General features: G+C 41.2%; 1 protein-coding gene across 10 annotated transcripts in view; it reads left to right on the plus strand.

Annotated features, from left to right (window-relative positions):
• Positions 1-2,771: 2,771 nt before the first annotated feature.
• The window catches only part of OPA1 (OPA1 mitochondrial dynamin like GTPase), an 86,605-nt gene continuing 62,527 nt past the window's right edge, over positions 2,772-26,849 (plus strand). For 4 of the 10 annotated variants that reach the window (XM_038571319.1, XM_038571318.1, XM_038571321.1 and 1 more), the window contains exons 1-6: positions 10,177-10,495; positions 11,151-11,247; positions 12,986-13,093; positions 13,593-13,646; positions 14,294-14,362; positions 22,961-23,073. In XM_038571319.1, the coding sequence (XP_038427247.1) occupies positions 11,172-11,247; positions 12,986-13,093; positions 13,593-13,646; positions 14,294-14,362; positions 22,961-23,073 (420 nt within the window). In that variant the 5' untranslated portion in view covers positions 10,177-10,495; positions 11,151-11,171. Of the gene's footprint in view, positions 2,926-3,378; positions 3,531-10,176; positions 10,496-11,150; positions 11,248-12,985; positions 13,094-13,592; positions 13,647-14,293; positions 14,363-22,960; positions 23,074-26,849 lie in introns of those variants that run through there. The other 6 variants (XM_038571323.1, XM_038571325.1, XM_038571327.1 and 3 more) reach the window with 6 other exon arrangements.

The raw sequence follows: 26,849 nt of genomic DNA on the forward strand, positions 1-26,849 counted from the left end.
GCTAAAGGCAGGCGCCAAACGGCTGAGCCACCCAGGGATCCCCGAATATTTTAATTTCTACAGTATATGTCTGCGGGGATTATGTTGGGAATAGACTGAATATACGAACCAACTTGGTTCTAATGTCTTGGCAGCCTACTAAGTAAACCAAAACTTAAGAAAGCAATGCTGATGGGAGGGGAGGGGGACGCCTGGGTGGCTCAGTGGTTGAGCATCTGCCTCTGGGTCAGGGAGTCACCTTGGGGTCCTGGGATTGAGTCCTGCATCGGGCTCAATCCCAGGCACTTGGGTGCCTCAGATTTTATTTATTTCTTCATGAGAGACATTTATTTCTTCAGAGAGAGAGAGGCGGAGACCCAGGCCGAGGGAGAAGCAGGCTCCACGCACAGAGCCTGATGTGGGACTCGATCCAGGGTCTCCAGAACCACACCCTAGGCTGCAGGTGGCGCTAAACCTGCTGCACCACCGGGGCTGCCCGAAATAAATAAAGTCTTAAAAAAAAATGTCGATGAATTACTGAACTCTACATCTCAATCTAAGGATGTACTACTATATGTTGTATAATTGCATTTAAATAAAAAAAGAAAGAAAGAAAGCAGTATCTAAGGCAACCAATCACAGTCAACTAGACTTTTTCAAATAAGGCAATCAGGTAAGCTATAGCCAATCAAATGATTTCCTTGCCTTTGCTTCCCTGTCTTCCCTATAGAAGTCTTGTCCTTTGCTCCGGGTGGCGGAGCACTCCTAACCACTTCTGGCGCTGCTTAATTCAAATCAATTTTGATCACATAAATGTTTAGAATTTTTATTATGCCTCAGTTTGTCTTTTAACAATGTTGACTCCAATCCTTCACTCTTTCATACAAAGCAAAAATAAACATCACGCATGTGTTTCTGCACATGTGGGGATGATTCAGTAGACTAGGCACCTAGGAGTAGAATTGTAAGAAAAAAAAAAGGGTTTGTGGAATGTAAAGGTAACCCATATATGAAAGGGGTTGCTACTATTTGATTTCTCTAATGTTTTCTAAAACAACTGAGAAGTAACAGTAGCAAAGGAATATTCTTTTAAAGATTTTATCTATTTATTCATGAGAGACACACAGAGACACAGGCAGAGGGAGAGGCAGGCTCCCTGGAGGGACCCCTGGTCACACCCTGGGCCCAAGGCAGGCGCTCCACGGCGGAGCCACCCCGGCTGCCCAAACAAGGAATTTTTGCACAACTCTGCAGTCCCGGGAAAAGCTACAGTTTGCACAGGTCAGTTGAGCAAGTTTCTGTCCGCACCTGCCATTAAAAACAGTCACTGCAGTAAAAATGATAAAGAGAATGGATGGCCAGAGTGGGGCATCTGGGGAGTTCACGACCAACGGCTGTGAATGGAAGGTTACAGATTCAGGGTCCTGACGATTAAGGGAGAAAAGGAAGGGGGGGGCCCTCGAGGGGAGGAGCGCGCCAGGCCCCTGGGTTCTGGTCCAGGTCAGGCCAGTCGTCGACTGCATCACCTCTGTGGGTCACATCGCTTTCCCCAGCTTCCTCGTAAAACACCGGAGTGCAGGGGGAACCGTGTTTGGAGTCCGAGAGCGGATTCCGATGGCCTGGGGTCGGAGCGGAGGCGGCGGGAAGGGGCGCATCTGAGACCCGAGCCCCCCCTCGACCCCCCAGGGTTGGGGGAGGAGCACCGGGAGGACGCAGAGCACCTCCCGCCGAGGTCCAGGGGGGCGGGCCCGCATCTGAGACCCGACCCCCGTGACCCCCAGGGATGGGGGAGGAGCACCGGGAGGACGGAGAGCATCTCCCGCCGAGGTCCAGGGGCGGGCGGGGGGCGCATCTGAGACCCGACCCCCGTGACCCGCAGGGATGGGGAGAAGCACCGGGAGGACGGAGAGCATCTCCCGCCGAGGTCCAGGGGCGGGCGGGGGGCGCATCTGAGACCCGACCCCCGTGACCCCCAGGGATGGGGGAGGAGCACCAGGAGGACGGAGAGCATCTCCCGCCGAGGTCCAGGGGCGAGGGGGGCGGGGCGGGTGCATCTGAGACCCGACCCACGTGACCCCCAGGGATGGGGGAGGAGCACCGGGAGGACGGAGAGCATCTCCCGCCGAGGTCCAGGGGCGGGCGGGGGGCGCATCTGAGACCCGACCCCCGTGACCCCCAGGGATGGGGGAGGAGCACCGGGAGGACAGGGAGCATCTCCCGCCGAGGTCCAGGGGCGGGGGGGGGCTTTGACACGAACCATTTCAACAGGGCAGCGGGAGCAAATGTCAAACGGAAAGAACGAAGGGGCGGACTGTGTTCTCTAGTTGACGGCGCTGCCCACGCCCGGCTCAGCGCAGCCGCACTGCGGGCCCGACCCCGACCCCGACCCGACCCCGCCCCGCCCCACCCCGCCCCCGCGCGGTCTGACCTGCGGAAGGTCCGAGCCGGGCGCCCGCTGCTCCCGCTCCCACGACGCGGCCAGCGCCGGACGAGCGCGGCCCCGCCCCTGCGCCTGCGCGTCTCGGGGTCGCTCACCGGCCCGGGGTGGGGGGGTCGGCGCCCGCGTCCCCGCCCGACGCCCTCCCTCCCGCGGCCGCGGGTCCCCTCGGTCCGTCCCGGAAGCCGCGCGGGAGAGCGGTGCGCCGCGGAAGGCGTCCGTGTCCGTGTCCGTTTCCGCTGCAGGCCCGGCGCGGCCCGTTTGTGCCGCGGCCCCGGGAGCAGCCGCGGGGGCCCGTGTCCCTGCCGGACGGCGTACGGGTGCCGGGCGGGCGCCCCCGGAAGTCGGCGCGCCATTGGGAGGCCCGCAGCGGCTGCTCGGTGCCCTTGCTGCCGGCGGCTGCGTCTCGGTCGCGCCCGGAGCCGGGCCGGGCGGGGGCGGACGGCCGAGCGCCCGCGGGAAGTCCTCGCCGGCGGGATGTGGCGACTGCGGCGGGCCGCCGTGGCCTGGTAAGTGCGGGCTCCCGCCCGGGAAGCCGCGCCGCGTCCCCGCCGCCTCCGGCCTGCGCCCGGGGCTTGGAGGCCGCGTCGTGCCGGAGCCCGCGCTGGGCTGACCTCCCCCCCCCGCCCCGGGGACCCCGGCCCCTCCGCGCCTCGCGTCCCTGCCGCCGCCGCCCCCGCCCCCGCCCCCGCCGCCGCGGCAGGTGCCCGGGCTCCTCTCCCTGCGTCTGCCCGAGCCAGCCCGGGGGACCTCGCGGGCGGCGGCCCCGCTGCACCGCGGCCCTCGGCGCCGAGCGGGGACCTGGCTGCGCCGTGCTGCCCGGGCCTGCCCTGGTCCTGAGCATGAAAAAAAAAAAAAAAAAGAAAGAAACCCTTTTTCTTTGCACCTTGCATTAGGATGCAAACGTGCACACCGTCGCATTCCCATCACCGCTACGTCCGCGCGGGCCGCGTCTCTGCCGCCGGCGCTTGCAGGCTTCCCCGTCGCGGCGGCCTCCCGCGCGTGCCTGTGCAGCCGGGGAGCTCGGCAGGGCCTGCCTTTCCGGAATCCGCCTCCCGCCGCCTGCCTGGAACTTCTTTCGGAAGCTTGTTTAAGGGATGCTTGAGGGATGCAGGTAACTTACGCTTTGCATAGGGAGTGGAGTGCACTTTTTTTTTTTTTTTTTTTTTTTAATGAAGGTTCGTTTGAGTCGGAATCTGGAACCGGGCGACCTCCAATAGTCGTAGTCAGAATGATTGCATGATTATTGTTATTGTTTTTTTTTGTTGTTGTTTTTAAGGTTTTATTTATTTATTCATGGTAGAGAGAGAGAGACGCAGGCAGAGGGAGAAGCAGGCTCCGTGCTGGGAGCCTGATGTGGGACTGGATCCCGGGACCCCCAGGGTCACGACCCGGGATGAAGGCAGATGCTGCACCACTGAGCCACTGAGGCTGCCCAGCATAATTATTTGTCATTTTATGGAATTTGAGTTTATTTATTTATTTATTTTTTTTTTAAAGATTTTATTTATTTATTCATGGTAGAGAGAGAGAGAGGGAGAAGCAGGCTCCGTGCTGGGAGCCGGACGTGAGACTCGATCCCAGGACCCCGGGGTCACGCCCTGGGCTGAAGGCAGATGCTGCACCACTGAGCCACTGAGGCTGCCCAGCATAATTATTTGTCATTTTATGAAATTTGAGTTTATTTATTTCTTTTTTTTTAAAGATTTTATTTATTCATGGTAGAGAGAGAGAGAGAGAGAGGGAGAAGCAGGCTCCACACACAGAGCCCTACGTGGGACTGGATCCCGGGACCCCAGGGTCACGCCCTGGGCTGACGGCAGATGCTCCACCACTGAGCCACTGAGGCTGCCCAGCATAATTATTTGTCATTTTATAGAATTTGAGTTTCTTTTCTTTTCTTTCTTTTTTTTAAAGATTTTATTTATTCATGAGAGACACAGAGAGACAGGCAGGACAGAGGCAGAGGGAGAAGCAGGCTCCCTGCAGGGAACCTGACGTGTGACTCAAACCCGGGTCTCCAGGATCAGGCCCTGGGCCAAAGGTGGCACTAAACCGCTGAGCCACCGGGGCTGCCCTAAATTTGAGTTTCTGAGTAAAGCCACAGCCCTTGATACTGCAGTAAATTATTATTATTATTATTATTACTTTTTACCTTTTTATTTCTACCCCTCACTGTTTCCTGGAGAGACATCATGTAGTTTTACTTAAATAAAAAGGGAAGAGACTTTGCAGGAAATAGCACACTTCATTGGAACAATTGAGATATGGAGGAAAACTTTTAAGATTTGAGCTTAACAACAGACTGATCAGTACCTGGTACTCGTCTATTCAGGTGGGTGCCGTTGGGCTAAATCGTTGATGTTACCAGGGACCCCATAGAGTCATAGCCTGGAAGTGTTTCTGTGCACAGCGCAGTCCGGCTACTGCAGAAGTAGAGATGTGGAAGGTCAGGAGCCTCAAGCTCCAGAATTTGTCCTTTGCTGTGTTTCTTCCGTATGTTTGCTATGAAGGAGTACGTTTAGAGTCCCGTTCTCGGACGTGTTGGGTCAAAACAGTTTTTGACATGTAAGGAGATCAGTGACTAACATTCATTTAGGTGCAATAAGTATTTGTGTGAATATGTTGAAAAAAAGAATTCGTATTAGGCAATGGTGTATAGGTCAAGAGTTGGTAGAGGACAGAGAGCACGTGAGTCTGGGAGTGACGGGGCGGTGGTTTGCTGTGCATCACACTGATTTTTAGTTTGGCCAAGTATAGAAGTCTATATTGCAAATCCTCTTCCTTCAGAACGGTAAAGGCATTGCTACATTCCCCCCCCCCCCCCCCCAGCATCCTTTGTTACTAATACAGACCCTCAGGACAATCTGATGTTTGTGTGTTTGTAGGTATCCTGTTTTTCTCTGCATGGAAGCTTTCAGGGTCTTGGCCTTATCTTTAATTTCTCGAGGCTCTGTCCAGGTGTGGTCCCCCCCACTTCCACCTTCACCCCAAATCTGGCTTGTTACTCAGTGGGGCTTTCTGTTAAAGAGATATTTTTCTTCAGTTCTGGGAAGTTTTTCTTACTTATTTTCTTCCTTTCACTTTTCCTCTTCTTTTTGTTTTTAGACTCCTGTTAGACAGAACTGGTCTTCTCAGATTGATCCTGTATGTCCATGATTTGCAAAATACAATCTGTACTTCTCATATGGTTTTTTTTTTTAAAGTAAGCATGTGTCATAATATGTGTATATACACACTTATTCTTAAATTATATATGGTATCTCTGTACTACATTGTAATTCTACCCTAACATAATTTGAAGAATAAGATACAAAAAAAAAAAACAAAACTTTTTTTTTTTTTAAGTACTTTTTTTTAGAAGCTTTGGTACTTTGTTCCTGAATCCCAGAGAGTCATTTTATGTATCCTATGGAATGCATTCCACACACATCCCCACTTTGGATACCACTTCCCTGAGTCACGTAAATTTTTTCCTCACGGTTTCTACCATTTTTCTTTATGTTCTAAGTTCCCAAGAATTTCCTTAGTACATTTTCTAGTGTTGCTATTCATTTTGTTAATCGACAATTACAGCTTTAATTTCTTTGAATTCCTTTTTAACATTTATTAAACTCTTAAAGACATGTTTAATTAAAAAAATTTGTATTAGAATCTTAGCAACAGGACTACTTGGGGCTGGAGTTTATCTGTTTGAATATATATATATATTTAATATATACATTTTTTCTTTAATAAAAGCAAACAACTTTTTGCTATAGGTAGCAAAAAGGGATAGAGAGCTATTCGTTGATACATTAGTAGAATTTAGTGTAGTTAATGTTGAAATGACATTTACTGAGCACTGACTCTATGTCATTGCTGGGTTCTCTCACTTTTTGTTTTGTTTTGTTTTGGCTCTTCTCCCCAATAACATATGTTCATCCAGTAAATGTATTAACTGTCTACTACTTGTGAAGCACCGGACTAGGCTTTAGAAATACAAGAATAAGCAAGACAGACAAGACTCCACTGGCCTTATGAAGGTTTCAGTTTATGGTAGAGACAAATATTAATCCAATCATTACACTATTACATAAATCCAATCATTACACTATTACATAATACCAATTTTATGTGCATTGAACAAAAAGTATGGGGGAGCTAAGAACTGTAGCAGGGCCCTCGAATTAGCATGTTGGTTCCGGGAGAGGAGGGAATGCGGAGGTGAACCCATTTGTGAGTAACGGGAGTTAAGTAGGTAGAAGAGTCTGTGCAAGCACAGTGGGTATCAAGGCCCTGAGTGAGGAGGGTAGGAGGAGACACTGAGGAGGTTTATGCAGGTGAGTGACAGCGATCAGATTTACATTTCAGGAGAGTGGCCTGGTCGTGCTGCGGAAAACACCTCAGTTGAGACTGTTCCAGCATCCAGGTAAGGAACGGGGGTAGAGAAGATGGAAGAAATCAAAGATTCAAGATGGATGTTGCAGGTACAAGTAACAGCACTTGAGGATGAGGAAGGTTTCAAGGATGAGCCCCAAGTTGGTGGCTTATGCGCCTGGACAGGTATTTGTGCCATTTCCCGGGGGTGGGGGGAGACAGAAAGATACCATGGATTTGGACACTTTTTTGCTATCTAAGGAGTGACGTTCAGTAGGCAGTTGGACACAAGGATCTGGAACTTAACCATTTGTATTAGACATACAAGTTTTGAGAAACCTGGGTATGTAGATGTTCATTGAGGAAATGGGCATGGATAAGATTGTCCAGGAAGAGTGGGAGGATGAGAAATGACTTTACTTCTAGTCCCATGAACTCCCAACATTTTATTTTAAGATTTTATTTATCTATTCATGAGAGACAGAGACAGAGAGAGAGAGAGAGAGACAGAGAGAGAGGCAGAGACACAGGCAGAGCGGGGAGCAGGCTCCATGCAGGGAGCCCGACGTGGGACTTGATCTCGGGTCTCCAGGATCACGCCCTGGGCTGAAGACGGTGCTAAACCGCTGAGCCACCGGGGCTGCCCAACTCCCAACATTTAAAAAGTAGTTGGGGAGGGGCATCTGGGTGGCTCAGTTGGTTGAGCATCTGACTCTTGATTTCCAGTGGGGTGGAGATCTCCTGGTCCTAGGATCAAGGCCCTATTGGGCTCCTCACTCGCTCAGGAGTCGGCTTGGGATTCTCTCTCACCCTCTGCCCCACCCTCCATGCTGTGGGCTCTCTTTCTGTCTCTTTTTCTCTCTTTAAAAAAAAAGAAAGGTAGCTGGGGAGGAGCTGCCTGAAAAAGAGTGGCCAGTGAGTAGGAGTAAAGCTAGCTGCTGCCAGTGTAGAGGGAGTTCCAAGGAGGGGGTGTCAGATACTGCTGAGAGAGAAAAAATGAGAATTGAAAAAACACACGCCCATTGGAAGGCGTCAGGGCACTCAGTAAGGGCTGTTTCACTGAAGTGATACAAACAGAAATCAGGTTGGTTTGGCTTTTAATAGAATAGCGAGAGCAGGGAACCAGGGCTTTTTTTTCTTTTTTTTTTTTTTTTTGTCTCTTTAAATAGAGAGATACTTGACTAGTGAGTCCTGAAAAGGCAGGAAGAATTCAGGGGAAATGGAGGAAGATTTGCCTTTGAAGGGAGGAGGAGTACTTACTGTAACCTGGGTGGGGGGGCTAGAGGAGGGTGGGTGCAGACGCCATGGGGAGGCAACGGTGCGTCTCCTTCTAATGCTTCCATTTTCTCTGGAGAATGGTAGGCAGTGTGGGGAGACGTGGGAGCGTGGAGGAGGGTGGAGAGCATCTGAAACGGTCCTGGCAGAAGGGGGAAGGGTGAGCTGATAAAGTTAGATTGTCGGGTGTCCCTGGGGGGCCAGGTGAGATGTCTGTCCGTCCAGCGGCTGCAGCTCTCCCCAGCAGTGCTTCGTTCCCTTGCTGCAGCCATAGATGATAGTTAGGGTCATCTAGGATTTGCATTTTGCCAGACAAGTGTGACAAAAAGCCAGAGGGCAAGTGACTTTACGGTATCTGCAAAAGAGTCATTGCAACTATGAATCGGGGAACTTAGAAGGTGGCTAAGTGGGCAGGTAGGGAGATGGAGACTGACAGGTAGAGGAAGGTAGAAGTGTCCCTGACTTGGTGGTTCCAGTGGGCTCAGAGGCGGCGTAGGGAAGGCGAGGTGGCCTGACAGGGTACTCGAATTAGAGATCACGGACAGGAGCTCTGGTGCAGCTCTTACCCCATTTTAACAGATTGAAAAACTGAGGCTGTGGAGGTCGTAATATCTCTTGGTTGCAGAGAGGTAAGCCGTGAAACGATAAAGGAACCAAAGTTCATCCGGCTCAAGACACTGAGCGGCTGTCGGGACGGAGCTGAACGACCTTTGAGCTGCATGTCGTGGAGCCGTGGGCTCCCCCCCCCCCCCCCCCCCGATCTGGCCCTTGCTCGGTTTCTGTCCCTGGGTGGTAGCGTTGGTGCCCGCCGAAAGCTCAGGAGTGCCCCGTCCTCCTTGCCCTCGTGCCCATGTCTGCCCCCGTCCGTCCTCGAGCCGCCACCTCCCTCCAGCACCTTCCTTGCCCCTGCGCAGCTGATGCAGAGTGCCTCGTTGCTGCCCCGATCGCCAGGAGCGCACGGCGCCGGCCGTGGGCACTCAGTCCTCCCAGTTCCCGAGGCCGAGCTCCTGGATGCAGGTGCCGGCGTCGTGGGGTCTGGTGACGACTTGCGTCCTGGTCCATAGCGGGGCAACTTCGTGTCCTCCGTGACACGCAGGGAGAGAGCTGTGCTGCTCGCCTCCGTACCCGGGCGCAGGCCCAGCCCGGGGCTCCGCGTCCATGACCCACGGAAAGCACACTACCCCCCACGCCTTACCGCCAGATACGTCATGTTGGGAGTTAGGCTTCCGTATATAGATTTGGGTGAGACACATGTTCAGGTTGTAGCACGTGGCCCTTAGTATCTTCTTTTATTACTGCTTAATTAATCTTATTCTACTCAAAAACTTTCAGCCAGGGGCCTTATATATTCGTGATTTTTCCTTAACTTGGGCTAGCTCAGGACCCCGAAACCTAGGGGACAGGCCAAAGAAGAGCTATTCTAAATTGCTGGAATTTTTTTTTTCCTTAAAGATTTTATTTATTTATTCATGAGAGAGACACAGAGAGAGAGAGAGGTGGAGACACAGGCAGGGGGAGAAGCAGGCTCCATGCAGGGAGCCCGACATGGGACTCGATCCCGGGACTCCAGGATCACACCCTGGGTCAAAGGCAGGCGCTAAACCACTGCGCCACCCAGGGATCCCCAAGTTGTTGGAATTTTTGTGCTTAAAAGCAGGTTTGCGTTCACTTTGTTTCTGATTTTACTGACAGTGAATAGCAGTTAATAAATTAAGTCTCCGCCCTTTTTCTTTTTCAGCTTCAATTCCCTGGATCGGGATTGTAGCCCACAGATAGCAAACGGGAGGGCAGGCTCTGCAGTCCCACTGCGTGAGTTTGAATCCTTGTATCAGTGTAGATGCGGGCAAGTTACTTATGTGTGCGTGCCCCCTTCCCCTCGTCGGTAGAATGGAGGGAGTACGAGGGTCTTCATTGTAGGACTTTGAGCAGGACTCAAGGAGGCGGCCCACGCTGCAGCAGGGTCTGGGGCACGTGCTAAATGCCCTCGAGATGTGAGGTGTGCTAGGACACCAGGTTGGGCACATGCACACGTGTGTGTTTTCTCTTGGGATATTGCTCTTCTTCTGCCGTTTCCTTTGCACTGTTGCCCAGTCTCATCTTGGTCGCATGCTCCTTCTCTTTTTCAGTGAGGTGTGCCACTCCTTAGTGAAACGTAGCTCTGGAGTCCAAGGAACTTTACCGCTACAAAAACTGCATCTGGTTTCACGAAGTATTTATCATTCTCATCATCCTACCTTAAAGCTTCAAAGACCCCAATTCAGGACATCATTTCATCAGTTCTCTTCTTTAACTAACCTTCCATTACGTAAATTGAAACTTTCTCCAATTAAATATGGCTACCAGCCACGCAGGAATTTTTGGCCAGCCAGATTAGCTGCAAGACTCTTAAAACTGCGGTATCTCATCCTAGGATCTGCTGTTGGCGGTGGCTATACAGCCAAAAAGGTGAGTCTGATTTCCCCTCTTCTTTCGGTTATTTTAGCATGATTATTTGAAGATTTTATAGCACAAATCCCTTTTCTTTAAGTACAGTAGAATGTAATTAGATGTTTAAGAATGTCTTGTGTATCTCTACCGTGTATATATTGTTTCAATGGTGCTAATAGGGAAATGCTCTTTGCATGTTGGTTATATTTACAGATGATGAGAACGGCCTAGTGGAAGGAGCACTGGGCTGGGGTGCGGTCACCGGGATCTGATTTTCAGCGTGCCACTTAGTAGCTCAGACAGGAAAGTAGGTGGCTTGCCAGCACTCCCACTCTGTGGCCGCTTCAGGAGCAAAGGCAACGTGTCCTGACCCCTAGTTTGCCTTCTATTCCACAGTATTGTTGAAAGCCAAATCATGAAACCTGTTTGAAATAAGACTATCTTCTGAATTTTTACACTTTCTGTATTTCATAAAGGAAGATTTACATATTGTATATGCTTGCCTGCTAATTTATTTTTAGAAGAGCTGAGGCTACTTTGTTTCTAAAATTTTTTAACATAATGCATCGTTCTTAACAGATCAGCGTGTTTTGATTAGATAAACTAAGGTGGTTTTTCTTTATTTTTGTTTGAGATTCAGAACATTTGATCGGCACACTTTCTTTTCTTTTAGACTTTTGATCAGTGGAAAGATATGATACCTGACCTGAGTGACTATAAATGGATTGTGCCTGACATTGTATGGGAGATTGACGAGTATATCGATTTAGGTTTGTATAATCAACATTAAAACGCGTTTCTTGTTTGTGTCTTTGGGAAATAGAAATAGTGTTATTGAGATAGTTTCTTCACTCATGAGCTTACTATGTAGCAGTTTTATTTGAATGATTAAAGTAATAGAGTATCCCCCCAAAAAAAATTGGTAGGAAAAAGAAAATAACACCCTCGCCCATCACTCTCACATAGCCGCCATTATCCTTATGGACATTTTCTTTTAATTGTAGCTAGTCTGTGTGTGTGGTTAACATTTTAGTTTCCTTTTTAAAAATTATATAGCCACAGTGAACACACACTTTGGTTTCTTATCTTTTGCTACCTAACAAATTTGTCAGCTAAACAGCCTTGCGAGACGTCACTTTCAGTGTTGTATGCTGTTACCCAGGACAGATGCACTGTGACCCCCCCTAACTGGCTAACTAGATCCCTTGGTTACTTCTACTTTTTGTAACCAGGTCCCTAAATGCCTGCTAGTGTGCGTAGTAATTTCTCCCCATAGACAGTCACTGTTCTCCTTGTTCTGTAACAGGTATGTGAGAAAAAAAATGTATTTGATAGTTCTGATTGCCAAGATTAAGTTGTGATTTAAGTAAATTTTTTTTGAGTGAAATTATTTTCCTCAGTCTCTTTTTTTAGACTTTCCTAAAACTTTAGTGTGTATGGGAGTGGAATTAATCTATGTACTTCAGTGATATCATTTTCCCAAAGATAAAACCGTGCTGCATTGACAGAGGAACCTGCCGGAATTTGCAGCACTCCTTCAGTATTTTTCTGATGTTCGTGAGGAGAGCCTTTTACCTTGATGAATTTGCGAGTGCCGCAGTGTGGGCGTGAAGGTCTGGATCCTGAAGCTGGACTGGCCAGGCTTGAAGCCTGACTCCCCACTTTGCTCTGTGTGCACATCCAGATACTTAACCTCAGTGCCTCAGTTCCTCACCCTGTAAAGTGGAGTTGATGATAACTTTTTTGTAGGGTTGCTATGAAGGTTGAGCTGGTGAATGCTTTTTACAGCACTTAGAATAATAGCTGACACATATTCCTATTTTGAGAATATTTGTGCTTTGGTCTTCTGCAGAGAAAATTAAGAAAAGCTCATCCTAATTGAGAAGATACTGTAAAGCTGTACCAAACTTTGACAAAATTATTGAGTGTTTGTAATCAAAACTATGTACCTTGACCATTTTATAAATAAAGCTAGCAAAAATAAAACCACAGCTTGCCTTAGGCTCTTAGTTATTTCCAAATAGTAACAAGTGTGAATTTTCTGAGAGTCTGTGAAAGGACAGACAAAAGTATTGGAATTCTGTTTTTGAACTTGGACTGAGTTTTCATTACTTTCTTTGAGTTTGAGCCAGGTGTGACAAGAGGCATTTCTCTCTTTTTTTTTTTTCTTTTTTTTGATTCTTGGCCTCTTTGTTGTGACTTTCTCCTTAAAAATACTTCTGATTCCAATACAGTGTTAATATAGTGCTTCTGAGTCCAGGCATTTAACTTATAGATCAAAAGTGTCCATATAAGGCAGACATTTGGTGAGTCTTTTTAAACAAATTTCATGGCTTATGGAATATTCTTAGAGCTAGGCATTGTTTTAAATACATGTAGCAGTTGTAGTTGTAATAGGAAGGAAAATAGAAAAATATTTTAACTTTATACATGATGATTATTTAAATTTTATCATTGTTTTAATAGTGAAATTCTTATTTTGTGAATTTTTTTTTCCATCTTCTCCAGAGAAAATTAGAAAAGCACTTCCTAATTCAGAGGACCTTGCAAAATTGGCACCTGACTTTGATAAGATTGTCGAGAGCCTCAGCTTATTGAAGGACTTTTTCACCACAGGTAAGGAAGATTCTGTTTGATTTCACTTAAAGTTTCAGAAACCCCAGAGGAAAAATACTGAGATGTATTCATGTGTTGATTCCTATCTTTTAAGTGAAAACATTTAATACAAATGAAAAACAGATTTTTGAAAGAAGCGTGCACAAAGTTTTGTTGCTCAGTGGTTTTAAATTTTGGTTAGTGCAACAAAATGAAAATTTGTAAGAGCATGAACATGCCTGGCTTTAGTCAGTGAGGGGAAAAAAATATCTCTTGTTCCTGACAGGTAGATGAGACTTCCTATGTGCTTGCTTTTCATAATTGCTTAGAACCAATTTGGTGATTTTAAAACAAATTTAACTATGATGGACAATAATGAGTAGAATATACTGAGGTTAATCTGGCATATTTGCCCAATTCATGCCCCATCATTATATAACTCTGAGATCTCAGACGTATTTGTTTGCTCATTCCTGTCAAATTTTACATTTCTATTTCCCCTTTTGCTGATTTTTCACAGGTCACAAATTGGTTAGTGAAGTCATAGGAGCTTCTGACCTACTTCTCTTGTTAGGTGTGTAAACAGACATTTTTGCTGACCTTAACATGCCTTTTAAATGCTTCTAATAAACTAGTTGCAAATAAAATTGCAGACCAAATTTATGCTGCTTATGCTGAATTTTAAAACTCCAGAACAATATTGGGCAAATTCCTTATCGTACAGGTGAAAATAATCATTTTGCAGTAAAACTAAAATTCCTAAATACGTATCTATAATTAAAACTATTAGAAAGTTTGCTTAACCAAAATACTTTCTTAAAATTGATATGATTATTTCTGATAATTGAAATGAAAAGTAATTTTAGTTTGTCTCATCTGTCCTGTCACAGTTGATATTTAAATTTATCTTGTTACTATGTAGTCTGTAATGGCAGTGGTAAATGGCTGAACTGTAAGTACTCTCATGGAAGATAATCCTTATCAAAGATTGTCTTTTTTTTAAATTGTAATTTTCAGTGATATTTTAAACATGTCCTATAATATTTAAAAGGTTTTTTTTTTGCATAAGTTACCAATATATTCCTATAAGAATAGCTTTTAATTTTCAAAAAAGTGATTTTTGCTCTAAAAATCATTTGCCTTTAAATTAACTAGACATAAGTTGAATTTGGGCCGTTGGCAGTGATGGAGAATTTAAAGGACTGCATATTTATCTTTAAGGGTCACCTGGAGAAACAGCATTTAGAGCAACAGATCACGGATCTGAAAGTGACAAGCATTATAGAAAGGTAAGTATAAAAGAGAATTCTTCACATAGGTAGTCTTGAAAGAGAAAACAGTTTTTACCTACCTGGAAGATTTGAAAACAGTAACATCTGAGGAGCAAATATAAAAGCATCTAAGTAGAGGTATTTTTAATCTTGGTGCAAAGTGGAGATACTATGTGACAGTTCTTGGAGAGCCCATTTCCTTCAAATGTGTTCTGTGAAATATTAGTTAGAAGGATTGTTTTCAACAAAGGGCATTATTGTTTAATATGTATAGGAAAAGCTGATTAAGTAAAACAAGCAGGCTTTTCTTTTCCCTAGGACTTCTCAGACCTTAATATACTTGTATACATTGTGAATCCCAGGAGAAGTCAAAGTGTACAGAGTTGTCCAGATTTATTTAGCAACATAACCCTTTTTCCATGAAATATATTCTAGGGACTGATGTTTCATGGCATACACTTAGGGAAAATATTAAGGGACTAGGAAATGGGTTATTAGGGAATAAATTGAACCTGTTACATTAATAGTGAACAGTTATATATGAACTTATTTCAGTTATGTCAATTTCAATATTTGTGTTAAAATTCATACGAAAGTTTTGGGAGAATTGCTGATTTAAAATAACATATGCATTGCTCTTTATTTATATTCATATGTTAACCTGACATTCTCTTAGTCTTCATTTTATTCATCTTTTGGAATTGGTAGCATAACTGATTCCTTGAAAGTTTTTCTGAAAAAAAAAAATCTGGACAAATAGATACATGAAAAATACTCCATGAACATTTTAAAATTAAATGTGGAGTATATAGCTTTTATATTGAAGGTTATTACGGTTTTTATAAACTGAAGGGAAATAATTTATGTTTATTTAGAAAATGGAAAGAAAATAATTCCTATGCACAAATTTCCATCTGTCTCCTGTCCTTTAACTTCGAACTTTTACGTGATATTCCAGGTTTAAATTCTAGTATTTCAAAAGACTTTCCTCTGGCCTTTTAACTAGATCTTTTGGAGAAAACATTTTAAAATATGTGTGCATATGTGTGTATGTGTGTAAGTGTATTTGCCTTTTAACTTGATCTTGTTTGATACCTTTTCCATTGACATTTTAACCAAAGGGGTGCTCATGCTACTGAGGAGAAAAATTTGAATAGCAATTAGCCTATTATGCAAAGCTTATTTTGAGGCAAGGCCTTGGCCCTTAATGCAGGTAGACTTAATGTGCAGAGAAAAGCTCATCTCATGAGGGAGAAGGAAACTCTCCTGCAGGATTAGTAGTGTGGTTTTCGAGCGACAAGATGTCTTGTTGCCTAGATCAGTTAGGGAGGTCGGCATCTCTGCTGTTCTCTGGTATGGCCTAGGATTACTCTGGTGAGTGAAAAACCTGTTTCAGGGTCTAACTCAGATAATCTCCTTAAAATCCTGCTAAGATGCTTAATGAATAATTGGTAAGTGATCAGGAGCTTTGCAGTACAGGAGAATGGATACCTGGGAATATAATCACATTCTCAGATGTTATTTTACATAATAGACATAAAAGTAAATTTATTGGTTTGTTTTATAATTTACTTTGCTTGGAGGTAAATGCCCTCATCTACTATTTCCTTATAACTTTCATAATTTATGATGATTATCTTTCTCATTAAAAACTCAGCAATTACTGTTACTAAATCTGGAGTTGTAATTAAGCTGCTTTCATTACAGTCTAAATTAGATTGTAACAAATGCTAGTATAAGAATTTACAGGAATAGTATTTCCAGCCTCAACTAGTGGTTTTAAATTCTGTTACTGTGCTACATTTCGTGTTTCAAGGCTTGGCTCTTACCTGTAAATACTCTAACTTGCGAGAGCCCCAGATCGGAAATGCTTTTCAGAGTTTGAAGCAATCATGCCTTAACTTAATGGTTGTCAGGTTTGTACCAAAATTTCTGGCCAGACTTATGCTAGAAATAGAAAAGTAAAGGTGAATCTGATTTTAAAAAAATAATAATAAATTAAAAACATTTCTCTAACTAGAATTAAAAAGAGATTTGTCCTTTCTAATAAAAGAACACAGGGGTACCTGGATGGCTCGGTCTGTTGAGCATCTGACTCTTGGTTTTGACTTGGGTCATGATCTTCCCATCTGATGATGGAGGCTTGCTTTAGGTTCCCGGTTCAGCAGGGAGTCAGCTTCCCCTCTGCCCCATCCCCTGCTCATGCCGGGGAGCTCTTGCACTTGTGCATGTTTGTGGTCACTCTCTCTCACCCCCTCCCCCACTTCTCTCCCTCTAAAATAAATAAGTAAATTAAAAAAAACACACACATCTGGAGAAGTGCTGGCAAATAGAGGCACAATTAGGACCTTTCAAAGTGAACTGAAGTGAAAATGACGGAGTTGAGAAAGCATAAATGTTAGACTGACCTGAGTTGGACAGAGTGGATAATACAATGAACTGATTACCTATTCTGGAGTCCCTAGAATTTTGGGTACTCTGGAAAGTTGTAACTGAGGTCTACAAAATGTCTACAAAAAGCTCTAAAAGCATATATTTCTGAATAATGCTGCTCAGGCTAACTAAATATCAAGTTTCTTTGATTTTACTTAGATTTATATCCATTCGGTTTATGGACAGTAGTTATTTACATCATGTTGACCAGAAGTTCTGATAATACTTTCAATAAATTTAAAAAATGGAAAAATATTGAAACCACTTTTCAGTAAATGCTGTTAATCAAATTTTAAAATTTGTATCCACTGAAGAAAAATATTAGAAAGAGCCCTTGATGTGAACTGAATAAAATCCTTGAGACCTGGAGACTTTCAGAACCACCTGAAGACAAATTGGGAATTGAAGTAATAAGTCTATTTTAGTGAATAATCTGTAAATCTGCAGATTTCTGTATATCAATCATGACACAGATAGGTGACAAGACAACTTAGTGAATCTCCGTTAGGATTCAGTAAGATTGTCTGTTCTAGTGAAAACTAATTTGCTAAATGAGACGTTTTATTATCTGTGCTTTTGTTTTCTCATCTTTCTGATTGGTCATAAACATCTCACAGAAGTAAGCAGCATGGTTATTCTGAAGGTTACAAGCACATTTATAACTTATAGAAGATATTTGAAGGATCTTTTAAAAGTCCAAATCATGAAGAGTAATATTACTGTTTTAAGTATAATTATTAGACAATAATTAATGTTTTTCCTTTTCACACGTTATTCTAATTCTTAATTTTGTGGCTTTACTTCTCTTGTATATTCCAGCTGAAATTTTTCTTCCCTTTTCTGTCAGATTTCTTCTTATTTTTCAAGCCTCACACTATTGTCCCCTTCATAAAGCCTTCTGACTATTTTAGTACCATTAATTATACTCTTAGCACTGAAAAGCTGCCAGCTGAAATATTATTTATTTTGGCTTGCATTCTTTCTATCATGAAATCTCTTTCCTCAGAACACCTGGGATAATACTGTACTGTTGGCAAAACTGATTGATTTAACACAGTAAAAGAGAGGCTAATTGAAATAAATTTCATCAATGCCAGCAAGTAGGCCACAAATTTTATATGTCTCTTCACTGTGATCACATGTGAATTTCTGCTGATCTTTGATATTTGGCAACTACTGAGGAGAATGAGAATGTGAAAGTAGGGCAGCCTGGGTGGCTCAGCGGTTTAGTGCCACCTTCTGCCCAGGGCGCGATCCTGGAGACCTGGGATCGAGTCCCACATCGGGCTCCCTGCGTGGAGCCTGCTTCTCCCTCTGCCTGTGTCTCTGCCTCTCTCTCTCTCTTTCTCTCTCTCTCTCTCTCTCTCATAAATAAATAAATTAAAAAAAAAAAAAAGAAGGATGTGTGAAAAGTAGTACCTACGCTTCGTGTTCTAAACTGTAATGAAGCAGAGTTGCTTAAGTACGATTTACGTTTCTGGGATTCCTCATGCAACAAATAATGTTGTAACTGGCAAAATGAAATTCCCACGACCAACATCATGGAGTCACCACAGATCAGTAAACTTAAGTTTCCTGAACAGCTAACTGGCAACTGTACTAGGTTAGAATCTTAGCCGGGAAGCCAACCCACTTAACGTCTTTGGGTGTAGTAGTTGGGAAGCAGAGGGATCCGAGAAGAGAAGAGGGAAGATGTGCATGGAGAAAAGTAGAATGGCAAAATAGGCAATCTTATCTTATTCCTTTATAAGCACACTGTACTTTCATGTCATTTAAGAAACATTAAGTATATATACATAATACTGTTTTTTGGAAAAAATTTAGAAGGGATTTGGTAGGAATTGGGACAATGATAATAACTATTGGTAGATTGATATGTTCATCTCTTAAGATTATCAGTTGTAGAAATTATCCAAGTAGTAAAATTGGAAATGATATTTCTGAACAGAAGCAGGTTAAATAATCCAAATGGAAAGACATATTTCCTTCTGATACCCACTAATAAACATTTTTCTGTTGACCATAAATACTTTGAGCAAAGTTATGTATTACTAGGAGGGGAAAAATTTAAAAAAATAGTTATTTTTAGCTAATCAAATAGAATTATTCAAATTTTGAAAACTAGTTTAATGCCAACAGTATTTTTTGAATGGGAGAGGAAGGAAGTCTCCAATTTCATGAAGTTCTTTTCTGGACCCAAGTTACTTTTAAAATTAATACGGCACCAGTTGTCACACTCTTCCTTAAAGGGCTAGGTAGTGACTATTTTAGCTTTGTAGGCCCTAAGGTCTCTGTGGACTACTCAGCCCGCCCATCCTCTTAGTAATTCAGATATGCCTTCGGATATATTGTAGTATTACCATTTTCTCCTTTGAAATGTGGAGTAAACCTGATGGAGTCAGGGCCACTTTGTAAATAGACCATCTTGCCAACAGGATGGTGTTGGTACAGACTTTGTAGTCACTCAGATCCTGCCCCTCCTGCTTCCTGAGCTATGTGACCTTGTTTGGACAAGATCATACTCTGAGTTGCTGATTTCCTCTTCTGTAAAAGGGGGAATTCCTACTTGATAGGGTTGTTTTGAATATTGTGTATAGCCCTTTAGCACAAGATCTGCACATCATAAAACTGAACAAATATTGGCTATGAGGGTGATGATGATGATTATTACCTTACATTTTTAATTACTGAGTAAGTTAATTGCCTATTAACATTATTTGATTCATTTCCTCCCCTTAATTTCTGTGGAGTCTGTTCTGGGGATTATGAAAAATGGGAAAATAGTTTATGGGGCTGATGTATAGCTTATTTACAGAATACACATTTTTTTTTAGAAACCCAAATTTGGATATATTTTTTTGGGGGTAAAGATTTTATTTATTTGAGGTAGAGCGAGCGAGCGAGCGAGAGAGCACACAAGCTGGGAGTCAGAAGGAAAGGGAAAAGCAGGGTCTCCACTGAGCTGGAAGCCTGATGTGGGGTTTGATCCCAGGACCTTGGGATCATGACCTGAGATGAAGGCAGACACTTAACTGACTAAGCCACCCAGGCACCCACCGATTTGGATTTTATACTAGAAACTAGACGTGCATCATTAGGTAAAAGTAGGTCAGGTCACAGTTTGATTCATTCAAAGAACAAACATGTGCCAAGCCCTACTTTAAGTGTCAGCTGTAACACATCTCAAATGTCAGGGCTTATTCTAGGTGCTAGGTGTGTGAATAAACAGAATAAGGGCCTAGTTCTGCTTTGAGTTTTTAAAATGCTGTTGCAAATACAGTATTTTAAATGTACTCCCATACGAATGACTTCTAGTTTTAAAATTATTTATAATCTTTCCTTTCAAACTCTAACTTTCAGGTTTTTGCATTTTCAGCTGATATTTTGGTTTTTGGAGTTATGCCTGATTTCTTGGTCTAACATACAATTTTTTAAAAATCTGACAATACTGTAGAAATACCATTAGACTGTGAGAGTTGTGGTGTGAAATTGACAATAACTAGCTGTTTAGAGAGTGTATCATCTGTAGTTCACAATAACTTGTTATTTACAATTATGTTTTATATATAATGTATGCGATTTTAACATAATTACATGCTGTTTCTCGAGGGAAAAATGTCTGAGCTTGGGAGAATATTTATTGAACAAAATGTATTTTGTCCATTTAAGGAATGTGTCTTGTACAGTAGTCACATTTCTTTCCCTTCTTATTCTACATGGCCTTAGCTCAAAAATTACAGTTAGGGTGAGATTTGATGCCCAAAATTGAATAAAAGGTAACCTCCTTTAGTCATGTAGTATAGTGTAAATAGTTTTTTCTGTGTCTAATTCTTGTTTTCTTCCTACTTTTTTCAGGAGGTAACAGTTAATTTCAACTATCTTCACATAGCAGTGCTTCAGTAACAGACTTGGAAGGAAAGTGAGGTGTCACTAGAAAGAGGGTGTTTGCTTATAATGTAATAGATTATTAAGTATTTACCGTACAATTTGTATATAGATACAAGCAATAGATTAGGGAAGGGTGTTTAACTCAAAAGTAAAAAGGAATCCTCTGCCTGATAGACTAGCACAGTTAAGAAATGTGGAATATTTGCTCACTGCTTTGATGTTATAAATGAGAGTACTGGTGATATGTTAATTAAAGCACAGGTACGTGGCTATGCAAGCCAGCACAAGAAACCTTTAAAAGGGTGTTGTTTTGAGATATCTAAACACTGGATATGAGAAGTAACTGTAGTAAATAACTAATAAAAATAAGTTGGATTACTCTTCTTTCTGCTTTATGAAAAACAATGATATAAAAAATGAAAAAGTGACAGATATTAGGGGAATGATGAGGACAGTGAGAGTAGTCAGTTGACATTGTCTTTCTTTGATAGATCTATCTATTGCCATAAAATTACTCACAAGATCTACCTTATGGATAACCACAGGTTTTTATAAATGTGTTTTGTGCTGTTGAATTTGGAAACAGATGATGACAGTTCAGTTATGTTACCTATCATGTTGATGTTCTCTCACTTGTCATACAGAAATATCAACTAGTTTCATCCTTTGATTTATAGTAAGTCAGTTTCATTATTGTTGGCATAGCCTAATGTATTAAATCTAAGAATCAGACAAAAATCTCACAAATTATATGCTAATACTTGCCCTTAATTTAAGATGCTTTAGTATTATATTGGCTTTTCTGTTTGTATTTACTTCTTTTAAGGAAAACTTTTATTTATAGAAGTCTTTGGGTTATAAAAGTAAATTATTAAGCCTCTACATGAGTCTGTTAATTAAAATTTGAATGTAACGTTAACCAGCATTTTAGGAAACTTTTAGTTTTTTAGTTGTCTTATATAAAATACAATGTTTTAGGCAATAATTTTAAAAAGCTCTGAAGCTATTTGAAACTGCCAATTTAGATTATTTTAATGAGTATTAGTTTTCCTAGCTCTTTCTATAATGTGGTAAAATTTGAGCCCATTGTTCACCCAGAACACTGTTCTTGTGCAGATTTAAATAGTGACCTCTTTCGTTAGAATGTTACCTCTTCTAGGGTGCCTAATTGAAAAAAATATTAAGCTTGTATCATTGTCAATTCTTAGTTGTCTTTTCTCCCACATCTCCTGAGATTTGTCATCTAATAGGCCAGCAATTACAAATACTGTGCAATTACACGTATTGAAAATTACACGTACCATGCCACATGTGAATACATTATGATAAAAATTGCACCAGTTAACATTTCATGATTATTAATGAAATGAATTTTAAACATAGGAATAGTGATTGTGTTGTACATAGATCCAAACTAGGTTTTGTTTCATTTTAAATTTTCATGATAACTGTATTACCTCCAAATCTCAGTTATGTTCTTTTAGAGTGCTTTTGCTTTAGTAATTGATACATTCTTCTGTTTGTAGAGGCCATTTTTAAACTGAATATCAAAACAGCTCATAAAAAGTGAAAACTCAAACTACTTTTATGCTGTATAAAGTTAAAACGATGCCCCAACATTGTCTTTTAATTTGCAAAAAAGAGAATCCTAAATTTTTGTCAGATAAGCTTATTGTGTAAGCATGTAGAATATATGAATTAATGTAAAGCCATAATTAACTTGATGCTTGGAAACTTAATGGTTTTGAGGAGCTCTAATCCTTAACTGAAGTCATTAGGTATCAAGGAAAAAATACTTAATAATAATTATTAGATAAGCTATTACGTATACCCCATTCAGTCTTGTGAAAATTATGGTTGAGAATTAAAAGATTTTTTCCCCCTTTTGTATCAAGCCAGGAGCATACATTAGTTCCTGTTGGCTATTCAAAAGTAAGGTTTCAAGTAATAAGTTGTTAACTACAATGCCACTTCCCTCGAGGATTCCAGTTAGTCTAGGTTTTACTGTAATTTAATATGTATCTGGCTTGTTTTAGTCAGCAGACAGAATCATTGCTTTTCACTTTTTAAACTCTGCTGTTTTATATTTCTGAGGCATCTGATTTTACTGAGGGGAAAATGGAAATGTGGTATAAGCCCTATTACATAGTGGCTCTAAAGGTACATAGACACGTTTCCATTTTTGTTATAAGCTATCCATTCCTCCCTGACTTACATCTTTTCCTTGCTTGTGCCCTTTGGTTTAACATTGTTCTCCTCCCCGATTTTCCTCTTCTCCTCATTGTAAACTCACGGCAGGGTCTGCTTGGTGAGCTCATTCTCTTACAACAGCAAATTCAAGAGCATGAAGAGGAAGCCCGCAGAGCCGCTGGCCAATATAGCACGAGCTATGCCCAACAGAAGCGCAAGGTGATGGATGGTTTAAGGGGGCTACTGATGTGTTCACACTAATCAGCCATTTCTACCAAGATCATGTCACCTTAATCCATTCATGGACTTTAGTTATGAAAAATTATTTTTGACAGTAAAAATATGAAAGATATATAATACAAATATGTAACTTTGTTGGAGTGGATAAGTAAACCCAAAATATTAAAAAAGGGATTTATATTCTGAACCTGAGATTCCCTGTGAGGGTCCATGGATTTGTATTTGGAGAAGAATCCTGAATTGTGGTTTGCTTGATCTGGTTATTGTATTGAGTCACCCTCAGTTTGTAGCCAGCTTGTCTATGGTTCTCCCAAGTTTTCATTCCTAAAGTGTAAAGGATTGCTGTGGACGACCACTATTTAAATTACTAAAGAATGAAATATACTTGTTTTAGTAAAATGGATCAACGAAAACATGACTATTTCTTACAGAAGAATATTATTTTGGTATAAATTTTGCACAGAATTATTCTTATACATCCTGATAAACTCATTGATTAAGTTTTTCTACAATTATCAGTGAAGTCAACACAAATACATTTTTACCGTGGACTACTGAAGGAGTGATGTTGGCAATTTGATATAATTCAGGGTGCTAAGGAACAGCTTCTAATAAAAGTTGGCATAAACCCATATAAATATTTGTTTATAGGTATAATCAAGAAGTCCTTGAAAATATGCTTTTGGCTGTTAGATGATCCCACGGTGTAGATCCCAAGGTTAATGTTCTGAAGAGACTTATGTCAAAATGAACATAACGGCTTTAAAGTTACATTCTGAGATCTTGACATGAGCTTAATTAAATTAGGTGACATATATTAGATCAGGAAAGTTTTAAAATCGTCTACAAATTTTAGTCAGGAAAAGAGATCCAGCCATTTCATTAGCTTCCTGTAGGTCTGGTTTGAAGTCAACCAGTATCGCAGACGATGATTTAATGCAGTAATGTTGCTTCCTAACCTTACCTCATTTGGTGATGGGTAGTACTTGAGCATACTCCTTACGGTTTCCATTTGTCTTTTCAGTGCCCCTTCCTGGCTTTTCTCAATTCCATGGCTGTGGAATCAACTCCTAGATATTAGCTTTCAGAAAATGAACAACATGGGTGGAAATCGAAAATAAGTTATTTTCCTATTTGATTAAGTTCAAGTAGATGTATTAAACCAAGAAAGGGCCTATTTTAGATGGTGCTTTAGCATTCTCTGTTCTGTATGTCGTTGAAGTGCTATTTAAATATTCTAACAAATTGTATGCTTAAGCTAAGCCATCTATTCCTTAGCTTTGTTACAGAAAGAAGAAGGAACTATGTTTGGTATGTTAGTTAGAAATATGAAAAGCTCCAGTTACAAGTTCTTGTTTTTTCATAAATGGTAAAATAATTTGAAATGAGTCCCACAGATCTGCTATTCTAAGATATGGCTTAAGATTATCAATATACTTTTGAATCGGATGATTTAAAGGATATTAGTAGTGAATAATGTTCATTTTCTACATTGCCCAAGGTTAGCAGACCTATTTTACTAGAGTATTTTCAGATTTAGAGCTGATTTCTATCTCTGATGTCATCAGATCCATGTAACCCTTTTATTCTTCATTTTCTCCATTTGTAAAATAGCAGCCAACAGACCTGCACCTCCATCTGTTTAGTTTATTGAGGCCTACTTAGTAGAGCACCAGACAGTCTGGCCCATTCTGGAGTTACCCCGTGTGAAAGTAAATGGAATTTCAAAAACAATTCACACTCTTCTATAATGACATCATTCCCTTGACTGTCTTTAAAGATCATTTCCTTACTGTATCTTCTCCCGTTCCTCCCCGTAGTGGGTACGCAGATGACTTTTCTGCCCTTCACTGTCCTCATGATCTGCATCCTAAATCGTGAGATTTGTATCATTCCTCCAGGCATTTGAGGTTTTCTTGAGGTACAAAACCACAGCTTTTTGTTGTTTTTTAATCATTCTTCCTCCCTTACCTTCTTGAAAATGTTGAGTAGGCTATCATTTTTTTATATCTTACTAGTAGCAGCTAATAAACTGTCCCTATAGCTCATGCAGAGACAGTCAATTCAAACTGCCTTTGGTAGTTTTGCCTTCTATGAATACATACACATAAATGGCAATGTTTATGAGTCCTTTACCTATGTATCTCGGTATTTCAGAATGGCCGCAATAGCTCAGTAGGAAGAAATACTTAAAATATAACACTCGGGCTTGGTTTTGTGAGGAGCTAGTAAAGGTTTTTCTCTTTCAGCTTTAGCTTGTTTCTGCGGAGGATTCCGCTCTTTCTCCATCAGTTTCACAGCCCTGGAATTGTAGAAAAGCTCTGGTTTCAAGACCATTGATACCCATTTCTGTCAGGGTGAGTTTTAATTAATTTTATAATGCAAACTGAATATATTGAACAACAGGACAAGAATTTAACTCTTGTCGTAAGTAGCAGAACTTTACCAGTGAAGTGCATCAACATTAAATATACTCAGACTGCTAGTTAAGTTATTGAATAAGTGACAGATGAAAAATCACATGTGCTATTCCCTTAAGAAAATATGTAAAAGTATCTTCTCATTATCTTTAATATTTACTTTGTAAACGTAAAGGTTTTCATCTTGTTTCCCAGAAAAGATACCAAGGTCTGATTCTTGACTCCACCACAATACCTGTCTTATAATAGAATGCTAATTTTGATGTTCCATTAAACTGAGCAGATAGGAAGCATAATAATAAAACTATGCATGAGTTATGCCTAACACTTGTGCCGGAAGGGCAAATGATAAATCTAATAAATACTCCTAAAATCCAAATTATAAAAATCTTAATAGTCATCATTACTAAATACTAATATTAGTATAAATTATGTAATTGCAAAAGTCTAATAACTTTGTAACATTTTAACTTTACATATACCCTTTTTATTTTACCAAACTACCAAGTTAACCTTCTCTAGACCTTGGCTTGCAGTAAGCATTTTTTGTGTAATTGTATTACGTTCTTAATTATTGTCCCATATGTAGAGTACTATTGCATTTTCTATTATAATTTAGAATATATTGCATGAAATCATTAAATATTCACATTCAAAACTAATACTGCTTATATATTTCATCTCAATTTAGCTGCAATCAGATGAGTACTTAATGGAACACAGTTACCTTTTAAAATGAATTGGGAATTTAATCTACATAGCAAAATATTTATGACCACATTATTAGAGTATGATGGCATGCCATGTGAAAACAATGAGTTGTTTATTTCTTCATCGGTCTTCAAGATTTTGTTCTTCAGGTTGTTGGAGCCTTCCCAACTTGCTTGTTTCCTTACATTTTAGAAGACTATTAGTAATTCTTGTCCATTTTACACAAATGAGAAAGCTGCTCTCTGTGTCTGCTTGCTATACAAGAATGAGAAAACAGTAATACAGAATTTTTTTATATTTTTTCTAATTACTGAATCATTTGGAGATTTTTAGGTATAGACTTTTAGGGAAAAAATAATATTTACATATGGTTTGTCATTTTTATTTAAAAGAAGTTTAGGGAATACTTTGAGAAAGTATTTGGAAATAGGAATTAAAACCTCAGAATATCTTTATTGTGTGGACAAGAGTTATTAATATCTACCACAAATCATTTAAATATTTTTCATATATATTTGATACCATGATGTCTTGATTGCTTAAATAGCCATTGAATGAAAGTGAACAGGACTTCCATGAATTTTACCTTGAGTTTTGTCTCCTATGAAATAAATTCATATTTAT

This window comes from Canis lupus, chromosome 23 (assembly GCF_011100685.1).
Source record: "Canis lupus familiaris isolate Mischka breed German Shepherd chromosome 23, alternate assembly UU_Cfam_GSD_1.0, whole genome shotgun sequence".
NCBI lineage: Eukaryota > Metazoa > Chordata > Mammalia > Carnivora > Canidae > Canis > Canis lupus.